The sequence below is a fragment of the Paralichthys olivaceus genome, chromosome 6 (assembly GCF_024713975.1).
Source record: "Paralichthys olivaceus isolate ysfri-2021 chromosome 6, ASM2471397v2, whole genome shotgun sequence".
In the NCBI taxonomy this organism is placed as follows: Eukaryota; Metazoa; Chordata; class Actinopteri; order Pleuronectiformes; family Paralichthyidae; genus Paralichthys; species Paralichthys olivaceus.
Window position 1 is genome coordinate 22,183,201 of NC_091098.1, and position 15,057 is coordinate 22,198,257.

Below are 15,057 nucleotides of genomic sequence, written 5' to 3' on the forward strand. Positions count from 1 at the left end.
CTAAGTGACAAGTGAACTTCTGAAACAATACTGTTGGAAGGTTTTTTATCATGGAATGGAGTTCAGGTTGTTTCCAGTCTTTATGCTATAAGCTAAGCTAATCAGGTTTAAGACAGATATGAAAGTATTATAAATATTTCCATCTAACTCTGCAAAAAACTTAAAAACAGCCAAAACAAGTTTTTTCTATTTCTTATATAAATAAAACTTCCTGGGTGTCATTTTAAATAAAAAGCTCTCATACTGCATCACATTTTGTTTGGAGCTGTCTGAAGTCAGACAGAAGCAGCATCTTGTTCTCTCCAGCTGAGAGAATCCATTCCCTTGAAGAAAAACTATCCTCTGGCTCATGTGTTTGTTGTCGTGCAGCCCGTAAGAGTCCTCTGTCTTCTGGAGAGCTCTGGGTGCTCTGATGACTCCCCCCCTCCCACCAGGCCTATGAAAATGCTCCACCTGCTGCTGTCAATCCTGCTCTTTCCTCTGCCTGAAGCAACTGTCATCCCAAAAGATCCTGACGGCCGGGCCAGCTGGGAGGAGGGGGCTGAAAAAAGAATGTTAGCATGTCTTTCCCCTGCTTGCACCTTAAATATCTTCCATGCAGTTCACAGGGTTTAATTTTAGACTCTGCATGAGGCGGGCAGCAAACCCTTTCTAGCCAGAGTCAGAGCCGGAGCCTTCCCAGTTTGCTCTGCCCCGAGTCATTGATCAGACAGAAATTATCCTTCCTTTTGATATTAAGAGAAGCAAAAATAGACAACAAACTAAAGAGCGCAAACATGTCCAACGGCAGAGACCTCGATGAACTCAATGAGGAAGACATTGATGAGGATGAACTCCTCGCTATGCTTTCACCCGAGGAGCTTCAGGAGCTTCAGAGTGAGATGGATGTAATTATTGCCCCAGACGAGAGAGTGCCGGTCGGACAGAGGCAGAAGGACCAGACAGAAAAGCCTCCGACTGGGACATTTGACCACAGATCCCTGGTTGATTACCTGTACTGGGAGAAAGAGTCCAAACGCATGCTCGAGGAGGAAAGAGTCCCCACTACTCTGCTGCCCAGTGAGGTAAGAGGCCATCTATCGTTCTATCTATCTATCATTCTACATACCTACCTACCTACTGATTTATCCATCTATCTATTGAAATGGTTCCAATCTAGTTGTTCTGATTTATTGTTTTAATCAGAAAACTTTGAGAGAGGAAGCTGAAAGGAAAGAAAAAGAAGAAAACACAGATACTGTGAAATATGAAGAGTATGAGGTGATAGAGGAAGTCATTGAGGAAGAAGCTGTAGGTGCTGAAAACGGAGAGGAAATTATTGAGGAGATAATCGAAGAATTTGTTGAAGTAGTTGATGAGATCGACGAAAAGGACGAAGAGGAGGAGGAAGTGAAAGATGATAGGAAGGTGCAGCCACTGGTGAATAATGATGAACTTGAAAATACAGACAAACACATGGATCCTCAAGATAACATTGTGGAAACAGCAAAGGAAAACAAGTCAGATGGTGATCAGCCTTTGCCAGATGTACCGGACAAGATGGAGAGCTCAGAACCCAGCACATCTCCCGTTGAAGAGAAAGAGGAAATAAGAACAACAGACTCTTTGCTTCTCAAAGATGCTCCAGAGGCACCAGAGATAAATGAAACCAGTGATGAGCTCCCGCCGAAAGAAGAGAGAAAAATTAACAAATTAAAAATCCCAAAGCTGGCTCTGAATAACATCAAAATGACATCAAGACCTTCAGGAAATGAGACGAACTTGGAGTCGACGCTTGACAAAATCCGCAACAACAACCCTTCAATCACCGAGGTAAACCTGAACAATATAGAAAACATTCCCAAAGAAATGCTCTTGGACTACGTCAACGGCTTGAAGAGGAACAAACACGTAAAAACTTTCAGTATAGCCAACACGGGTGTCGATGAAAACATAGCTTTCAATCTGGCCAACATGTTACGAGAGAACCGCAGCATCACGACTCTGAATATCGAGTCTAACTTCGTCACAGGGAAGGGAATCGTAGCCATCATCCGCTGCCTCCAATTCAACGAGACTCTCACAGAGCTGCGATTTCACAACCAGAGGCACATGCTGGGTCACCACGCCGAGATGGAGATCTCACGTCTGCTGAAGGCCAACAACACCCTCCTGAAGATGGGCTATCACTTTGAGCAGCCGGGGCCCAGGATGGTGGTGACCAACATTTTAACCAGGAATCTGGACTTTCAGAGGCAGCAGAGAAAGGAGGAGCAGAAGCAGCAGCAGCTGAAGGAGAAGAAGGAGCTGATGCAGATGTATGAGCACAGTCTGAACCTGCCTCCTGGTTTACTTGAGATGCTCGGGTACATACCACCCATAGAACTCTTGCAGGAGCACGGGCTCGTCCCACCCTCAGCAGATATCAGCGCTTTGTCTCAAAAGCAACCTCAGACAGAGAAGCCAGAACCCCAGAAGCAGCTCAAATATAAAGGCATTCCCAAACAACCCAGCGCTGAACCAGCAAACCCTTTAAGGGACGTGCAGCTGAAGAGGACGCCCAAGAAACGTGACCCTTTTCTGGACCAGGACCCGAGGGATAACAGGAGACCAGTGAACCCTGGTTTCCAGCTGAGGAAGACTCCCAGGGTGAATGAGGTGGACAGCGAAGAGGTGACAGATGAAAGGCCCAACCTGACTAATGTGATTAAGACTTTGAAGCCTGTCCCTCGCAGACGAGTGCCACCGAAAGTCGATGTCACACCACGCGATCAGCTCCTGGGCGAGATCAAAAAGAGCAACGTGGCTTATCTGAAATCTGTGAGTATCTGAAAGTCTGCACCGTGAGATCAGAGAAGAGAGTTCTTCATTCACATCAGTGTGAATATGTGAAATGTTGTTAAGTTCTTCACTGCATGCTGACAAAATTCCAGTATTAATGATTTGATTCTGCAGATACACTTAGAACGCCAGCAAACTTTATTTTTATTTTTTTCCTTTGTAACAGGTGCCGCTTCCCAAAGCCCTGGAATCAAGTGAAACAAGTCTCCTCTGAGGTTATGACTTCGACTGTACGTCTTCACCATATTGTATATTTATTTTAAACATGTCTGGTATTAGTGACCCCACACACACTCAGAAATGTGTTAATCAAGACACACAAGAAAAAATGGCTGATTTGTGTTCCACTGTGTTGTTTCTTCACTAAATGTTGCAACAATGAATATATGAAAATGAAAAGTTCATCTTCAAACTAACTATAATTAATTCATTTTAAAATCCAGTTTGTAGGTTTGTTTGATCAAATGTTGTCATGCGTTTCCCTTTTAATAAAAAAAATAAATTTTACTCTTCGCACAGGGAGTCGTTTCCTCTTCTTCCATCACTAACAGCGCTGTGTGGCATTGGTGTCAAACTCAACACATTCCCAGTGAATTATTTCAGTAAGTTTGCAGTTCAGATATTAAAAAGGACAAATTACTGTTGTGTTTTTCATAAAGGGCAATATTTGAAGAAAGGCCATCAGTCCTGACAAATCAATGCCACATGGATCATTTGTCAATTTTAATTTTCAAATGACACCGTGTACACACTTTCTGGTTGTGTCTTTTATTCACTGATATAATATAAGCTTGTTTATTTTAGTGTTAGTCTGTAACTCACTACATTGTTTTGGATTTGACCCAAAGAAACAAGAATATAAAAAAGATAAAAATCAATATATTCACACTGGTACTTGATTGAAAAACAATTTCAACATAAATCAGGTTCTCTTTATTGTTTTTACATGAGACAGCTGTGTTTACGGTCAGTTCTGTGATTTCATCATCACTTCTCAACACTGAAAAACTCAAATAAAAACATAGATCTTATACGCTGTGTGTATAATATAGCATTCATGAACAATCCCAACTGCCATTTGTGAGGTCAGCATGCACAAACTGTAGTCAAGGCGTGAAAAGCACAAACACATTACAGGTTACAAATTTAATAGCTTTTATTTATTTTTTTGTACAAGGAAAGGCAATTTTCGGGAAAATAGCATATATGTATCTAGTCCAGAATCGTGGTAAATTAATTTTTCATTTTAACTTAGTCAGTATGTTTGCCACATTGCCAAAGTTATATATATATATATAATCTGTAACCTGCAGCCACTTTATACATTTCTGCATGCTTTAGTATTAAAATAAAGATACATCAAAAAATAACAACAGACATTGTAATAACGTGACATAATATTCAAACAATAAAGCTGCACTTGCCATTCATTTTTTTTTTTTTAAATATTGCATAGCTGTGGTCAGAGGGGATACACCAGCCTGAACTGTCAGTAAAGGTTTTATCGACAGGAATATGTAAACTCCAGGATTATTAGTCAGCCAATACCATGTCTACTGTAGAAGCCCACTGGTTTCTGATCCCTATTCATACAGGTCCTGGAGAGACGAGATGACAGTTATTGCACTTCATTAAGCAGATAACAGGTTCGTGGGTGCTGGAGAAAAATTTGACATGCCCGTTTTTGAGGTAGCAAACTGAAACCATCTGACTTCATTTTTAGAATAAATATAATTGGCGTGTGATAATGTGTTGAAACATTCAGGTTTACTTTCCTGTGAATACTCAAAGTACATTGTCAACAAGGGAATTATTTGTTTCGGGAATATTTTTTGAATATTCTGTGACACAGAAGTGCTCAAACCTTTGGTAATCTTTGGTGCCCATTGCCTCTCAACATTCTGTGCACAGGGTGATTGTGCAAATCTGCCTAACCATCTATTACAGTTTAAAACAAAACAAACGTATATGAGAACAAAATAAATGGATACAAAGTATGGGAGTGCAAACTACTGGATATAGAGGGGGGGAGATGAAAAACTTGATACATGGGATAATGCTGAGGAAATGTTAATCCATTCTGTATATGACACTAATTCCCTTGGCACACTCTTGACTAGAGCCTCACTCCTTCAGTTTGCTCTCGAGAAAATCCTGAATCTTGTTCATTTTCTCCTCCTGCTGATCCAGGAGGTCCATGATGATGCCCATGGGGGTCTTCTTCAGCCCGACACCCTCAATCTTGTTCTCCAGTCTGTTCTTCATGTTGCGCAGTCTCAGAGAGGCGTGGATGAGGATCACTGCAGAAAACAAGCAAATGTAAAGAAATAAAAATCACACATATATACATGATTTTCTCTGGAATACATCTTTGAAAAAAATGACAAAACAAAACGCGATACTGCAGCGACCCCGGACTTGGCGGCAGGTGTGAGGGGGACAGGCATATCTTTTATTCCCATGTCAGGCAGACGCTGACAGCATGACCTCAGCCGGTAAATGTGGTTCTGTCCAGATCAACAACACATAGCAACCGATCAACACAAACAGCAGTGGGCAGTCGTCTTGGGATGTGATCAAGCTCCCTTGTCTTTGTGCCACAATGTTGGAGCTGCTATATTTGCTCTAACAACCCAAACTATCAATTATCTTAACCACTCTGCTGAACTCCTGACTCCATATCTGTAGCTCTCGTCTACAATTCAGAACCTAACCCCTGCAATGCTGACATTATTTTAGAGTCTGGGTCATAAGTGAATACAGATCACTGATACTGCTCATACTGTTCATACTGTTCAATTCCTACTGTGAGTCAGACTGAGAGCGTTCGGAAAAACTTGTTCACCCACAGAGAAACCTCAGCCATGCATCCCTAAGTGACTCACCACCCCCAGTTACAGCTTTCATCCTGTAGCGTTAGCCAACACATGTCTGCAATCTGCAGTACGGACGGAAAGTTAAAACTTAAACAATATCATATAGCATCTGTGGCAATCTGAGAAGATCTTTTGCATTTTTATGTCAAGGATACAGAAGAAGAAATAACCTTGGCTTTGGCTGAATTGTCTAAAGAATGCTGAAAGAAAGACGATTTACAAAACTATCTCGTGAGGATAAATCAAACTGAGCGGCACTAGGACTGTATAGTTCCACTGAGTTTTATTTTTTCCACCAAAACAGCCTGCCCATTAACATTTGGCATACAATGTCCAATTCCTTCAAGTAAGATTTCATTTGCTCTCTTGCTTTTTAGTTTTGGTTCCTCTACTTATTTTACTGAAATATTTTATTTCCTGGTCAGTTTTATTATGTTGTAAATTGTTTGGTTAAATACTGAGTTAAATAAGAAACCTGGTTTTAATTAATTGATATAAAAACTTACGGTCTTGATCCTCTTCAGTAGAACCTTAACAGAATCGAACTAAACACCTTGGCGACCGTCCTCGGTCTAAACAGACCCACCTATGATATCTGACAGTCCCCTGTGGTGATAAAAAATAAATATTAAATGTGCCGACACTTACACAGCAGGGGGAAGGTGATTCCGAAGATGAACACCATGACACCACCACACAGCGACAGCACAAAGTAGCTGGTGACCATGACCCCGATGACAAACAGGGTGGGGTTCTTCCTCTTGAAGTTCTTGATGGTGGCCTTGTTCTCTCCTGCCCACACCGAACCCCCGAACACCAGACACACCACGGCTCCCCCCAGGAACATGGCGAATGGGTTCAGGAACCTGAGCATTGAAGCACAAACAAAATGACATGTGGACTTCAAATAGGAGGTATTCTCTTTTTATTTAACAGCACAACCTGCTGGTGGTAAGAACAATGGGTAGCTTCCTGGCCAGAACACAATACCTGCACTAAGGCCTGTACTCATCCTAACCGATCTATGAATTATTGAGCCACAACCAGCTAACAACAGTGATATGTGATCATTAAGAAGCTAATGCAGTATTATCTGATCCGTGCTTCTCTCCTTTGGCTCCCTGTCGGTTTTAGAATTGATTTTAACACACTGGTACTGATCACTTCTACAGCATGCTGGGCGTCTGGCTCCGAACTACATCACAGAATTCAGGGCCCCTCGGCTTAAGAACGGCCAACCAGAGGAGAAGAGGCTCGCAGAGGCAGTGACTCCTTTAAAATCACTTTTTAAAACACATTTTTATAGACTTGCTCTCATGGGATGTCGTGTTTTTAAAAAAAATCATTTTCTTTGCACCTTTTATTTGACTTCTCATCACTGCTCTTAAGTGACACAGCTCTATATTAATTCATTTAATGTGAACGCTCCCGTGTTTGTGGAGGTCTGGCCTCCTTGTCACATTGCATCCTGCTGATTGTTATTTCTCTTATATTTGCTTTTCCTGGTTGAAGCACTTCGTAAACTCAAGGTGCCTCATAAATGAAGTCTATTATGATTAAATTCTAAATAAAGAGGACTGAGGATGTGAGTGATGGTCTATTCTGAGAAGCAGTGTTTACATGACTAGTGGATATTATTAAGAAGGAACATATTTATAGGCCTGACAGGGTAAAAGACAGATTTAACAGAGACTTCCTGACATCATCGACTGAACGTTGGCACAACAATGGCTGCAGACATACCCTGCATGCTCCTGATGGGTGTGTGTGTGTGTGTGCTCATGAAACATATGGAGCCACAGAGGCTAGCTGTGTTAGCATACCCACTCACCCGACGATGATGAAAACCACCAGGGCCACAACGAAATAGTTGGTCTGGTAGTACATCAGGTTACTGATCACTCGGTTGTTCCATTTCGTCAAATCCCCGAAGTCCGGTTTGGCGAACCGGTCCGTCCCGGGGAAGAAGTCGTCCCACGGTCTGAGAGGCGCTAGCTCCATCCTGGCAGCCATGGTTCCAGCGTGTAGTGAAGAGACACAGGGACACAAACATACCCACGCACGCACACGCACACTGAGAGGTGTTTGGACGGAACAGCTGACTGGCTCCGGGGGAGGGGGAGGGGGGAGATCTCGCGAGTTCACATGTGGTTGAACCATCTACAACAATCATATATACACACGTGTGTAGGGACAGGATTTTAAAATAGAAAAATATATACTTTATATGCACAGTCATTGAACTGCATGTTGGCATCAATTAGAGATAAATGCATTAAAACAAAGAGGCGAGGTTGAGCAAGGCCTGCGTTGGAGAAGAAGCAGCAGACAAACCTGTATGTGATCTATTTTTCAGTTGACCACTTACATGCTGGTACATTTATTCTTCATTATCAGTATTCACCTCAAGTGTTCATAATATATATGTATCTGCTGTGTATATATTTGTATTCATAGGCTACAGTATCTCTTCATCTGCTGCTACCTGGTCTTCATTCACCATAACTATATATATATATATATATATATATATATATATATATATATATATAGAGAGAGAGAGATGTCTGTATTTAATCAACCATGGACATTGCACTGGCGTCATCGTTGTTTCTTTCTTGTTTTTACTGCTTGTCTTCCTCTGTTTGTCTTAAAATTGCCCTCCAGGGACAAGTTGTATTAAAATTTGCATACAAGTGGAAAACGTGTTATTATCAGACATGATGCTTTCTGGGGTGATGCTATTTTTTCTATTTATTATTCCTCCATTTTGAATACACTGTTTTATTTTTCACTTAACATATTTCACATGTTGGATGAAAGTTGAATGTTTGCACGAGCTATGAAGTGAGAAGTGTGTGTGTGTGTGTGTGTGAAGTGTGTGTGTGTGTGTGTGAAGTGTGTGTGTGTCTCTTTAAATATTCCCCTGCAACTCAACCACTTCCGGGTGTCGCGAGCTGCGCAGCTTTGACGCTCGTGAACGCGCCAGTCAGAATCGAGGACATGGGACCGTGAAAGAATGGCGGATGCCGACGAGCCGTAAGTGTCAATGGAGTAAAACTCCTCATTCCCCCTGAGTCTGACCGTCACGCTTCACCGTCCACACACGTGTTGTCCTCTGTTCCTGCAGGGAGAAGAAAAGAAGGCGAATAGAGGACCTGACTGAGAAGTTAGTGACGAATGCGAAATGAAGGTCCGGGCAGCAGAGAGCAGCTACTGCTGGGCCAGGAGACACCGACACAACCAGCCATTAACCGCTTTAATGAACCACTTAGACGTTTGTGCTGATGTTTAATTGACACTGTGAAGCCGATAACACAACACTGTGAGCCCGCACTGCTCCCAATACTGCAAGAGCCTGCACACTGTAGCTCTGCACTAATGCTACACACCACACACCAGTCCACTGCAGGGGCTGAGTTATTGTTTTCAATTGAATATCCCACAATGCAATGCACAAAGAAAATTAATAATAATACTCTTTATTCAAGATAAGGTAAAACTTTATTCATCCACACACCAGGTGAATTCAGAGTATGTACATAATATACATCTTTAACTTAAATAGTTTGAGTGGAAATGTTCTGCAGTACAGTGGCACATCAAGACATATTGTGATGTGCTGATGAAACAAATGTGCAAAAAGTTATTCTCCTTTAGAGAAATAGTGCAAATAGTATGTGACATGAGAGAAACACCAGTGCAGTATTTTATTCTTCATTTGTGAGGGTTTAGAGTCTGACGGCTGTGTGATGAAGGACTTATTCAAAACATGGTTTAAAAGTATTTCATAGGAGAAGTTGTTGGTGCTCGATGATGTTCGCTGTCCAGAGACAAATGCATATACCCCATAGACGGCTAATTAAAGACCCCACACGTGATTGTGACCAAGTTACAGTTCTGCAGACTGCTGGGTTATCATGAATTATAGAAACATTTTAAAGTTTAACTGGTCAGTGGCTTGTTTTCTCTCATTCACAAAATTTTATACCTTGGAAAATTAGAAAATAAACAGTGATTACTTGGGAGAAATGCACTCGTATAAGTTATAGTACAAGTTGAGTGTGTCTTGGTGTGTTGTGTGTGCAGAATGGCTGTAGATGGTGGACACAGGGACAGTGGTTGTGACTGGGATGGCCGGTGGAATCATGTGAGGAAGTTTTTGGAGCGGCCCGGCCCGTTCACTCATCCCGACTTTGAGCCGAGCACTGAGGTGACACAGAAACACCTTCATGAAACAGAATGCATGCAGTTCATATCTCAGACTGAATCTGTGCGTAGTGATAAATAGTTCACACTGTTAATTTATGGTGATGTTTGTTTGAATGCAGTGTTCTAAACATGTCGATACTTCTTTTTGCAAGTCTCTGCAGTTCTTGTTGGAGACCTGTAAGATTCTGGTCATCGGTGCGGGAGGACTCGGATGTGAACTTCTCAAAAATCTGGTAGGAAGTAACTTTGATCTACTTCACGCTCACTTGACTGTAATCTGAGAAATATATTGTTGTAGTTCTCACATTGTCTTGTTGTGTTTTCAAGGCTCTGTCTGGGTTTCGCCTTATCCACGTGGTTGACATGGATACTATTGATGTGTCCAACCTCAACAGGCAGTTTCTTTTCAGGTAGGTCCCCCCTCGGTTTTTACTTTTCCTTAAATCCTTTGTTAAATAGTCATTAATATCTTAAATATTATATTAAAGCCCTATAGCCCTCAGTAACCAGGTCTTTTAATCTATGACATTAATTCAACGATGATGGACGTATTCAGTCCCAATAAACAAAAGCAGCAAGATAACAATGTATTTGCCTCTGAATTGTTGTGGTAATAAAAATCATGAAATTGTTATTCTTACATGTCTTAAGTGCCTAAATTTACATGTACTTTATTTGCCTCTTGATGAATGAGGCACTTGATTGATCCTGTGTGATAAAATCAAAATACATTCCTCGTCTGCTCTGTTATCACCTGCTATATCTTATGATTTAGGCCCAAAGATGTTGGGCGACCAAAGGCAGATGTGGCTGCTGACTTCATCAACAGTCGTGTCCCTGGATGTAAAGTTATCCCGTATCCTTTTCAACAACAGTTGTTTTCACAGACGTAGTTAACAATGTAAAAAAAAGGATCTTGATCATGATTTTCATTCCTTATTAACAACACACAGTCACTTTAAAAAGATTCAAGACTTTGATGAGTCTTTCTACAGGGGTAAGTGTGTTTCTCTTACATGCATGAGAAGAGTTCACCAAATAAACACTTCAAACGTTTTTTAAAAAACTGCTCTTGACTTTGCAGAGTTCCACATCATCGTCTGTGGACTGGACTCCATCATCGCCAGACGCTGGATGAACGGGATGCTGGTAGGAAAAATACATGTTGTTTTACTGTTTGTCTTTACTTGATTAACTTTTGTATATCAGAAGCTGTGTTATTATTTTATTCTGCCTTTATTAGATCTCCCTCCTGAGTTATGAAGACGGGGTCCTGGATCCCAGCTCCATCATTCCGCTAATAGATGGAGGAACAGAGGGCTTTAAAGGAAACGCCCGTGTCATCCTGCCCGGCATGACTGCCTGCATCGACTGCACGCTGGAGCTGTACCCACCACAGGTCACTTCTCAGCAGCTTTCGGAGCTCATATTGTCACTGTTGAGAGTCATTTCATAACAACAAAGGGATGAATCATAATTAATCAACCTTACAAAAGCATTTGCAGCTCAGCTCAGTGTTTTGGGTGAGACAAAGAATTGGTGGTGCAGAGGAGGTTATGTTTTACATTTTCACCTGCAGCAACAGCAGATTCTGTTGGGGGGGGGGGGAAATAAATGACTTGAGGCATAATGCAAAAATAGCTACCAGAATAACAAGGCACAGAAAAGAACACCATCTACAGAAACTACAGAAAATAAGAGAGAAAAAAATAGCTGGAAGATGCAGCACCAGTATAGCAGAGACTGTTTGGCACCAAACAACAAGAAAAAATAGATGTGAAATCAAGTGCAATGTCAGATGCTTTTCTGTTTGCCCTTAATTCATACTTTACAATCCACAGATTAATTTCCCCATGTGCACCATTGCGTCAATGCCGAGGCTTCCAGAACACTGCATCGAATACGCCAGAATCTTACAGTGGCCAAAAGAAGATCCGTTTGGAGGTGAGCTCTCTTTTTTTTCCTCTTATTTTTTTTGGCCTGCTGTACAACACAGTCTAACAAGCCAGGTCCTCTCCTTCTTTAGATACCAGCTTAGATGGAGACAATCCAGAACACATCCAGTGGGTGTTTGAAAGATCCCAAGAAAGAGCTGCAGAGTTCAACATCACAGGAGTGACATACAGACTCACTCAAGGTGAACACAGTGATGAAACTGAAATACGGTGATTTCATCCAAAGCAAATGTGCCACATCAGTCTTATTTAAGTGGAACAGATGCATTTCTCACCAGCTCTGCTTCTCAAGTAGTTATAATGATTGATGGTATCTAATCTAGTTTCTTCTGTCACAGGAGTTGTGAAAAGGATCATTCCTGCTGTGGCATCAACCAACGCTGTTATTGCTGGTATGAAACTTAAACATTTGGCAGTAGCTGTTGCTATAAAGAGACGCGACATTATATTGAGTAGCTATGTATTACATATATTTAACATTCCTTTGGTTATATGATGTTGTTTAAGTAATAAGGTTATTATTACCTCTAACTGACTAAATATATAAGTAACTGACTCACTAACAGCTTTTATTAGCTTGTCAGGGAATTTGTGACTCACACATTATTTTAACACCTTTAATATTGTGTATGATATACAGTATATTATGCTTGATCAAAACAGTGTCTCACAGATGGTTGACCTGAGAGGTCAAATTCCCTGACACAGCTAATGAAGTACAACATGTCTTATACAAAGATACTGGTCTATATATAAATATATAGAAGAAGAAAACTGACTGGAAGTCATTTTGCTTCTGTTCTCCACAGCTTCCTGCGCCACTGAGGTTTTTAAAATTGCTACAAGGTTGGTAGCAAAGAAACACGTCCTGATCATCTCATCTGTTGATTGTCTTCACATGAAAATGACTGAGAATTATTAACACAAGATTTGATCTTTCAGCGCGTATATTCCTTTAAATAATTACATGGTCTTTAATGACGTGGATGGACTGTACACCTACACCTTTGAAGCTGAGCGAAAGGTTTGTTTTGCCCTCATTAGATTATGAAACAGTTGTGTCATTTCTCCGTACAGAGAATAACCAGCTTACTCTGCATCCTCTTTCATTTGCAGGAAAATTGCTCAGCATGCAGCCAGGTGCCTCAAGATCTCCAGTTCCCTCCTTCTGCCAAGTTACAGGAGGTTTTAGAGTACCTGACAGAGAACGCCTCTCTGTGAGTATTCAGAAAAAAAATGTTCAATGCTACAAGAGAAACGACACTGAATTCACTGAGACCTCCGCCAAGGCTTATGCCCTATCCTTTCATGTCAAAGCAGCATTTCCCTTAATTATTTAGACTGTGGCAGCTCGTCATATTCTGATTTGTTCTGCCATAGCTTCAGAATAAACTAAAACATTTTTACAGTTCTTATAATAACATTAGAGATCTCCAACTTGGTGTTTTGCTCCATTGATGCAGTGTATAGCTGTGTGCACTGTGCAGTGCTATTTTCCACATGTTTGCTCTCATGAACGTCCATAACGTTTTTAGTGCAGTTCTGTTTCTCACGCGACAACTTCTCGTTTACTTTTTAATCTACCTAGAGTCCCTGTCACTCAGACTTTGTTGGTTGTGAGTTATTTTCATGCACGTGCCCCCCCCCATGCAGCCACCACTTTTTTGCATAATCCTGCTAAATAACAAACAAACGCTGATGAAAACACAACCTCCTTGTTGGAGATAATCATGTGAGGGTTGTGTATAAATGTTTTCCAGACAAATGAAATCCCCAGCTATCACTACGACTCTGGAAGGGAAAAATAAGACACTGTATTTGCAGGTAATATTCATCTTTCTGAATGATTCATGGTGTTTGGCAACTTTTTATTACCAGCTATAACTAAACTATGATTCCTTTTCAATTCCAGTCTGTTAAATCCATCGAGGAGCGAACCAGGCCAAACCTCTGCAAGACTTTGAAAGGTAATAAGAAGAGATACTCCAGTCAGATCAAACATGATGACCTGCTGAGATTCACAAATCAGTATTTCTTTTCCTCCGACACAGAGCTGGGCTTGTCGGACGGACAGGAACTAGCTGTAGCAGATGTCACCACACCACAGACGGTTCTCTTCAAGCTCAATTTCACAACCTGAGCAGCACCCGCAGCACTGATATCAGATGGACTGAAGCGGGGGTGACGTCGTCACGAGGTCACTGTGATGCTGCAGCAGCACCTTTTGATATGATCATGATGTAAATGAGCACAGTCTTACATGTGGCATAGGATCTGTTGTATGAACATAAAATGTTTTTTTGTATTTGTTATGTTGTTTACTTCTTTGTGTATTTGACCTGTGCTAAATAATATTCTTGCTATTTACCTGCAAGTCAAGTGATGAGAATAATGATGCGCGCTATGCTCTAATAAAGTTTTATTATAATGGTTGTAAACATTCACCAGAATTGTTTCCTCCACTTAGATAAGATTAGAAAGTTAATTTCATTAATTCATTAAACTTGTTAAAACAAAATATATGAAGAAGAAAATAAGTATTGCACAGTTGTGACTCCTAAGTAGATAAGTGGTAGAGTTATAGTTGTGAAGGTAGGACCCGTGGCTCCTCTCCTTCAGGGTGGGACTGGTTTTCCATCAGAGATGACCTCCACTGGGTCAAGGGGGCGTTCAGAGGCCGAGCTGTCCTTCTTAATGAGTCTGTCCCGTCTCCTGTCAGCGGGAGAGATGCTGCTGCTGCTGCTCCAGCAGACCACTCCACAGAAAATGGCTAATGCCACAACAGAGTCATAAAAGGTCTTCAGTAGCGCCCCCTGCATCTAAAAGAGCTCAGTCTCTGTACAGATAGAGTTTATAGTGGCTCTTCCTGTGAAGTGCAGTGTGGCCTGTTCTCTAGAAGCAACAGAGCAGCTCCACTGTTTGTCTGCATGCACTTAAAACAGGTTTTTAAAAAACATCTTTGACTGAGAAGTGAAGATTACAGTAACAACTTGATGTTTTATTCATTTAAATGATAAATGATTTATTCAAGACAATTGTCTTCTTTGACGATCCAAGGAAGAGAAGTCCCATCGTATAATGAAAGTGAGTTAAGTCATCCTGTGAAACCAAAAGATTCACCCAGTCTCTGTCTAAACACATGGATTCAATCCGACTGAACGTCTGTAGCTCAGCAGTTCAGTCAGCAAGAAAAC

At 41.2% G+C, this 15,057-nt stretch overlaps 3 protein-coding genes across 5 annotated transcripts; 2 read left to right on the forward strand and 1 right to left on the reverse strand.

Annotated features, from left to right (window-relative positions):
• The first annotated feature begins 636 nt into the window (after positions 1–636).
• Positions 637–3,336, forward strand: lmod3 (leiomodin 3 (fetal)). Its single transcript, XM_020095910.2, has 3 exons — positions 637–1,064; positions 1,186–2,799; positions 2,987–3,336. Exons 1-3 carry the CDS (start codon positions 777–779, stop codon positions 3,032–3,034), a joined length of 1,950 nt encoding a protein of 649 aa, XP_019951469.2. The 5' UTR covers positions 637–776; the 3' UTR covers positions 3,035–3,336.
• Positions 3,337–3,958: 622 nt separating this feature from the next.
• LOC109634982 (PRA1 family protein 3) lies at positions 3,959–7,818 on the reverse strand. Its single transcript, XM_020095846.2, has 3 exons — positions 7,528–7,818; positions 6,345–6,562; positions 3,959–5,120 (listed from the first exon to the last, which is right to left on the reverse strand). The coding sequence occupies exons 1-3, from the start codon at positions 7,707–7,709 to the stop codon at positions 4,945–4,947; spliced, it is 576 nt and encodes a 191-aa protein (XP_019951405.1). The 5' UTR covers positions 7,710–7,818; the 3' UTR covers positions 3,959–4,944.
• Positions 7,819–8,620: 802 nt separating this feature from the next.
• LOC109634985 (NEDD8-activating enzyme E1 catalytic subunit-like) lies at positions 8,621–14,305 on the forward strand. 3 transcript variants are annotated; one of them, XM_020095848.2, is made up of 18 exons: positions 8,621–8,735; positions 8,827–8,865; positions 9,786–9,909; positions 10,061–10,141; positions 10,236–10,318; positions 10,684–10,764; positions 10,862–10,905; positions 10,993–11,057; positions 11,152–11,307; positions 11,750–11,852; positions 11,935–12,045; positions 12,202–12,255; positions 12,673–12,709; positions 12,806–12,887; positions 12,980–13,080; positions 13,624–13,687; positions 13,776–13,830; positions 13,915–14,305. In XM_020095848.2, exons 1-18 carry the CDS (start codon positions 8,716–8,718, stop codon positions 14,001–14,003), a joined length of 1,389 nt encoding a protein of 462 aa, XP_019951407.1. In that variant the 5' UTR covers positions 8,621–8,715; the 3' UTR covers positions 14,004–14,305. The 3 variants fall into 3 exon arrangements, with proteins under 3 accessions (XP_019951407.1, XP_019951408.1, XP_069382758.1); XM_020095849.2 differs by having other exon boundaries at positions 8,648–8,735; positions 8,827–8,889; XM_069526657.1 differs by lacking the exons at positions 8,621–8,735; positions 8,827–8,865 and adding an exon at positions 8,906–9,021.
• The last annotated feature ends 752 nt before the right edge of the window (positions 14,306–15,057 follow it).

What these genes read in the sequence shown, in the direction of transcription:
- LOC109634985 (XM_020095848.2), top strand. Translation starts at nt 8,716, where the DNA reads ATGGCGGATGCCGACGAGCC. An exon ending in ACTTTGAGCCGAGCACTGAG is followed by an intron (nt 9,910 to 10,060) that starts GTGACACAGAAA and finishes TCTTTTTGCAAG; the next exon opens with TCTCTGCAGTTCTTGTTGGA. An exon ending in AACAGGCAGTTTCTTTTCAG is followed by an intron (nt 10,319 to 10,683) that starts GTAGGTCCCCCC and finishes CTTATGATTTAG; the next exon opens with GCCCAAAGATGTTGGGCGAC.
- LOC109634982 (XM_020095846.2), bottom strand. Translation starts at nt 7,709, where the DNA reads ATGGCTGCCAGGATGGAGCTAGCGCCTCTCAGACCGTGGGACGACTTC. An exon ending in GTGGTTTTCATCATCGTCGG is followed by an intron (nt 6,563 to 7,527) that starts GTGAGTGGGTAT and finishes TTCAATGCTCAG; the next exon opens with GTTCCTGAACCCATTCGCCA. An exon ending in AATCACCTTCCCCCTGCTGT is followed by an intron (nt 5,121 to 6,344) that starts GTAAGTGTCGGC and finishes TGTTTTCTGCAG; the next exon opens with TGATCCTCATCCACGCCTCT.
- lmod3 (XM_020095910.2), top strand. Translation starts at nt 777, where the DNA reads ATGTCCAACGGCAGAGACCTCGATGAACTCAATGAGGAAGACATTGAT. An exon ending in CTACTCTGCTGCCCAGTGAG is followed by an intron (nt 1,065 to 1,185) that starts GTAAGAGGCCAT and finishes TGTTTTAATCAG; the next exon opens with AAAACTTTGAGAGAGGAAGC. An exon ending in ACGTGGCTTATCTGAAATCT is followed by an intron (nt 2,800 to 2,986) that starts GTGAGTATCTGA and finishes CCTTTGTAACAG; the next exon opens with GTGCCGCTTCCCAAAGCCCT.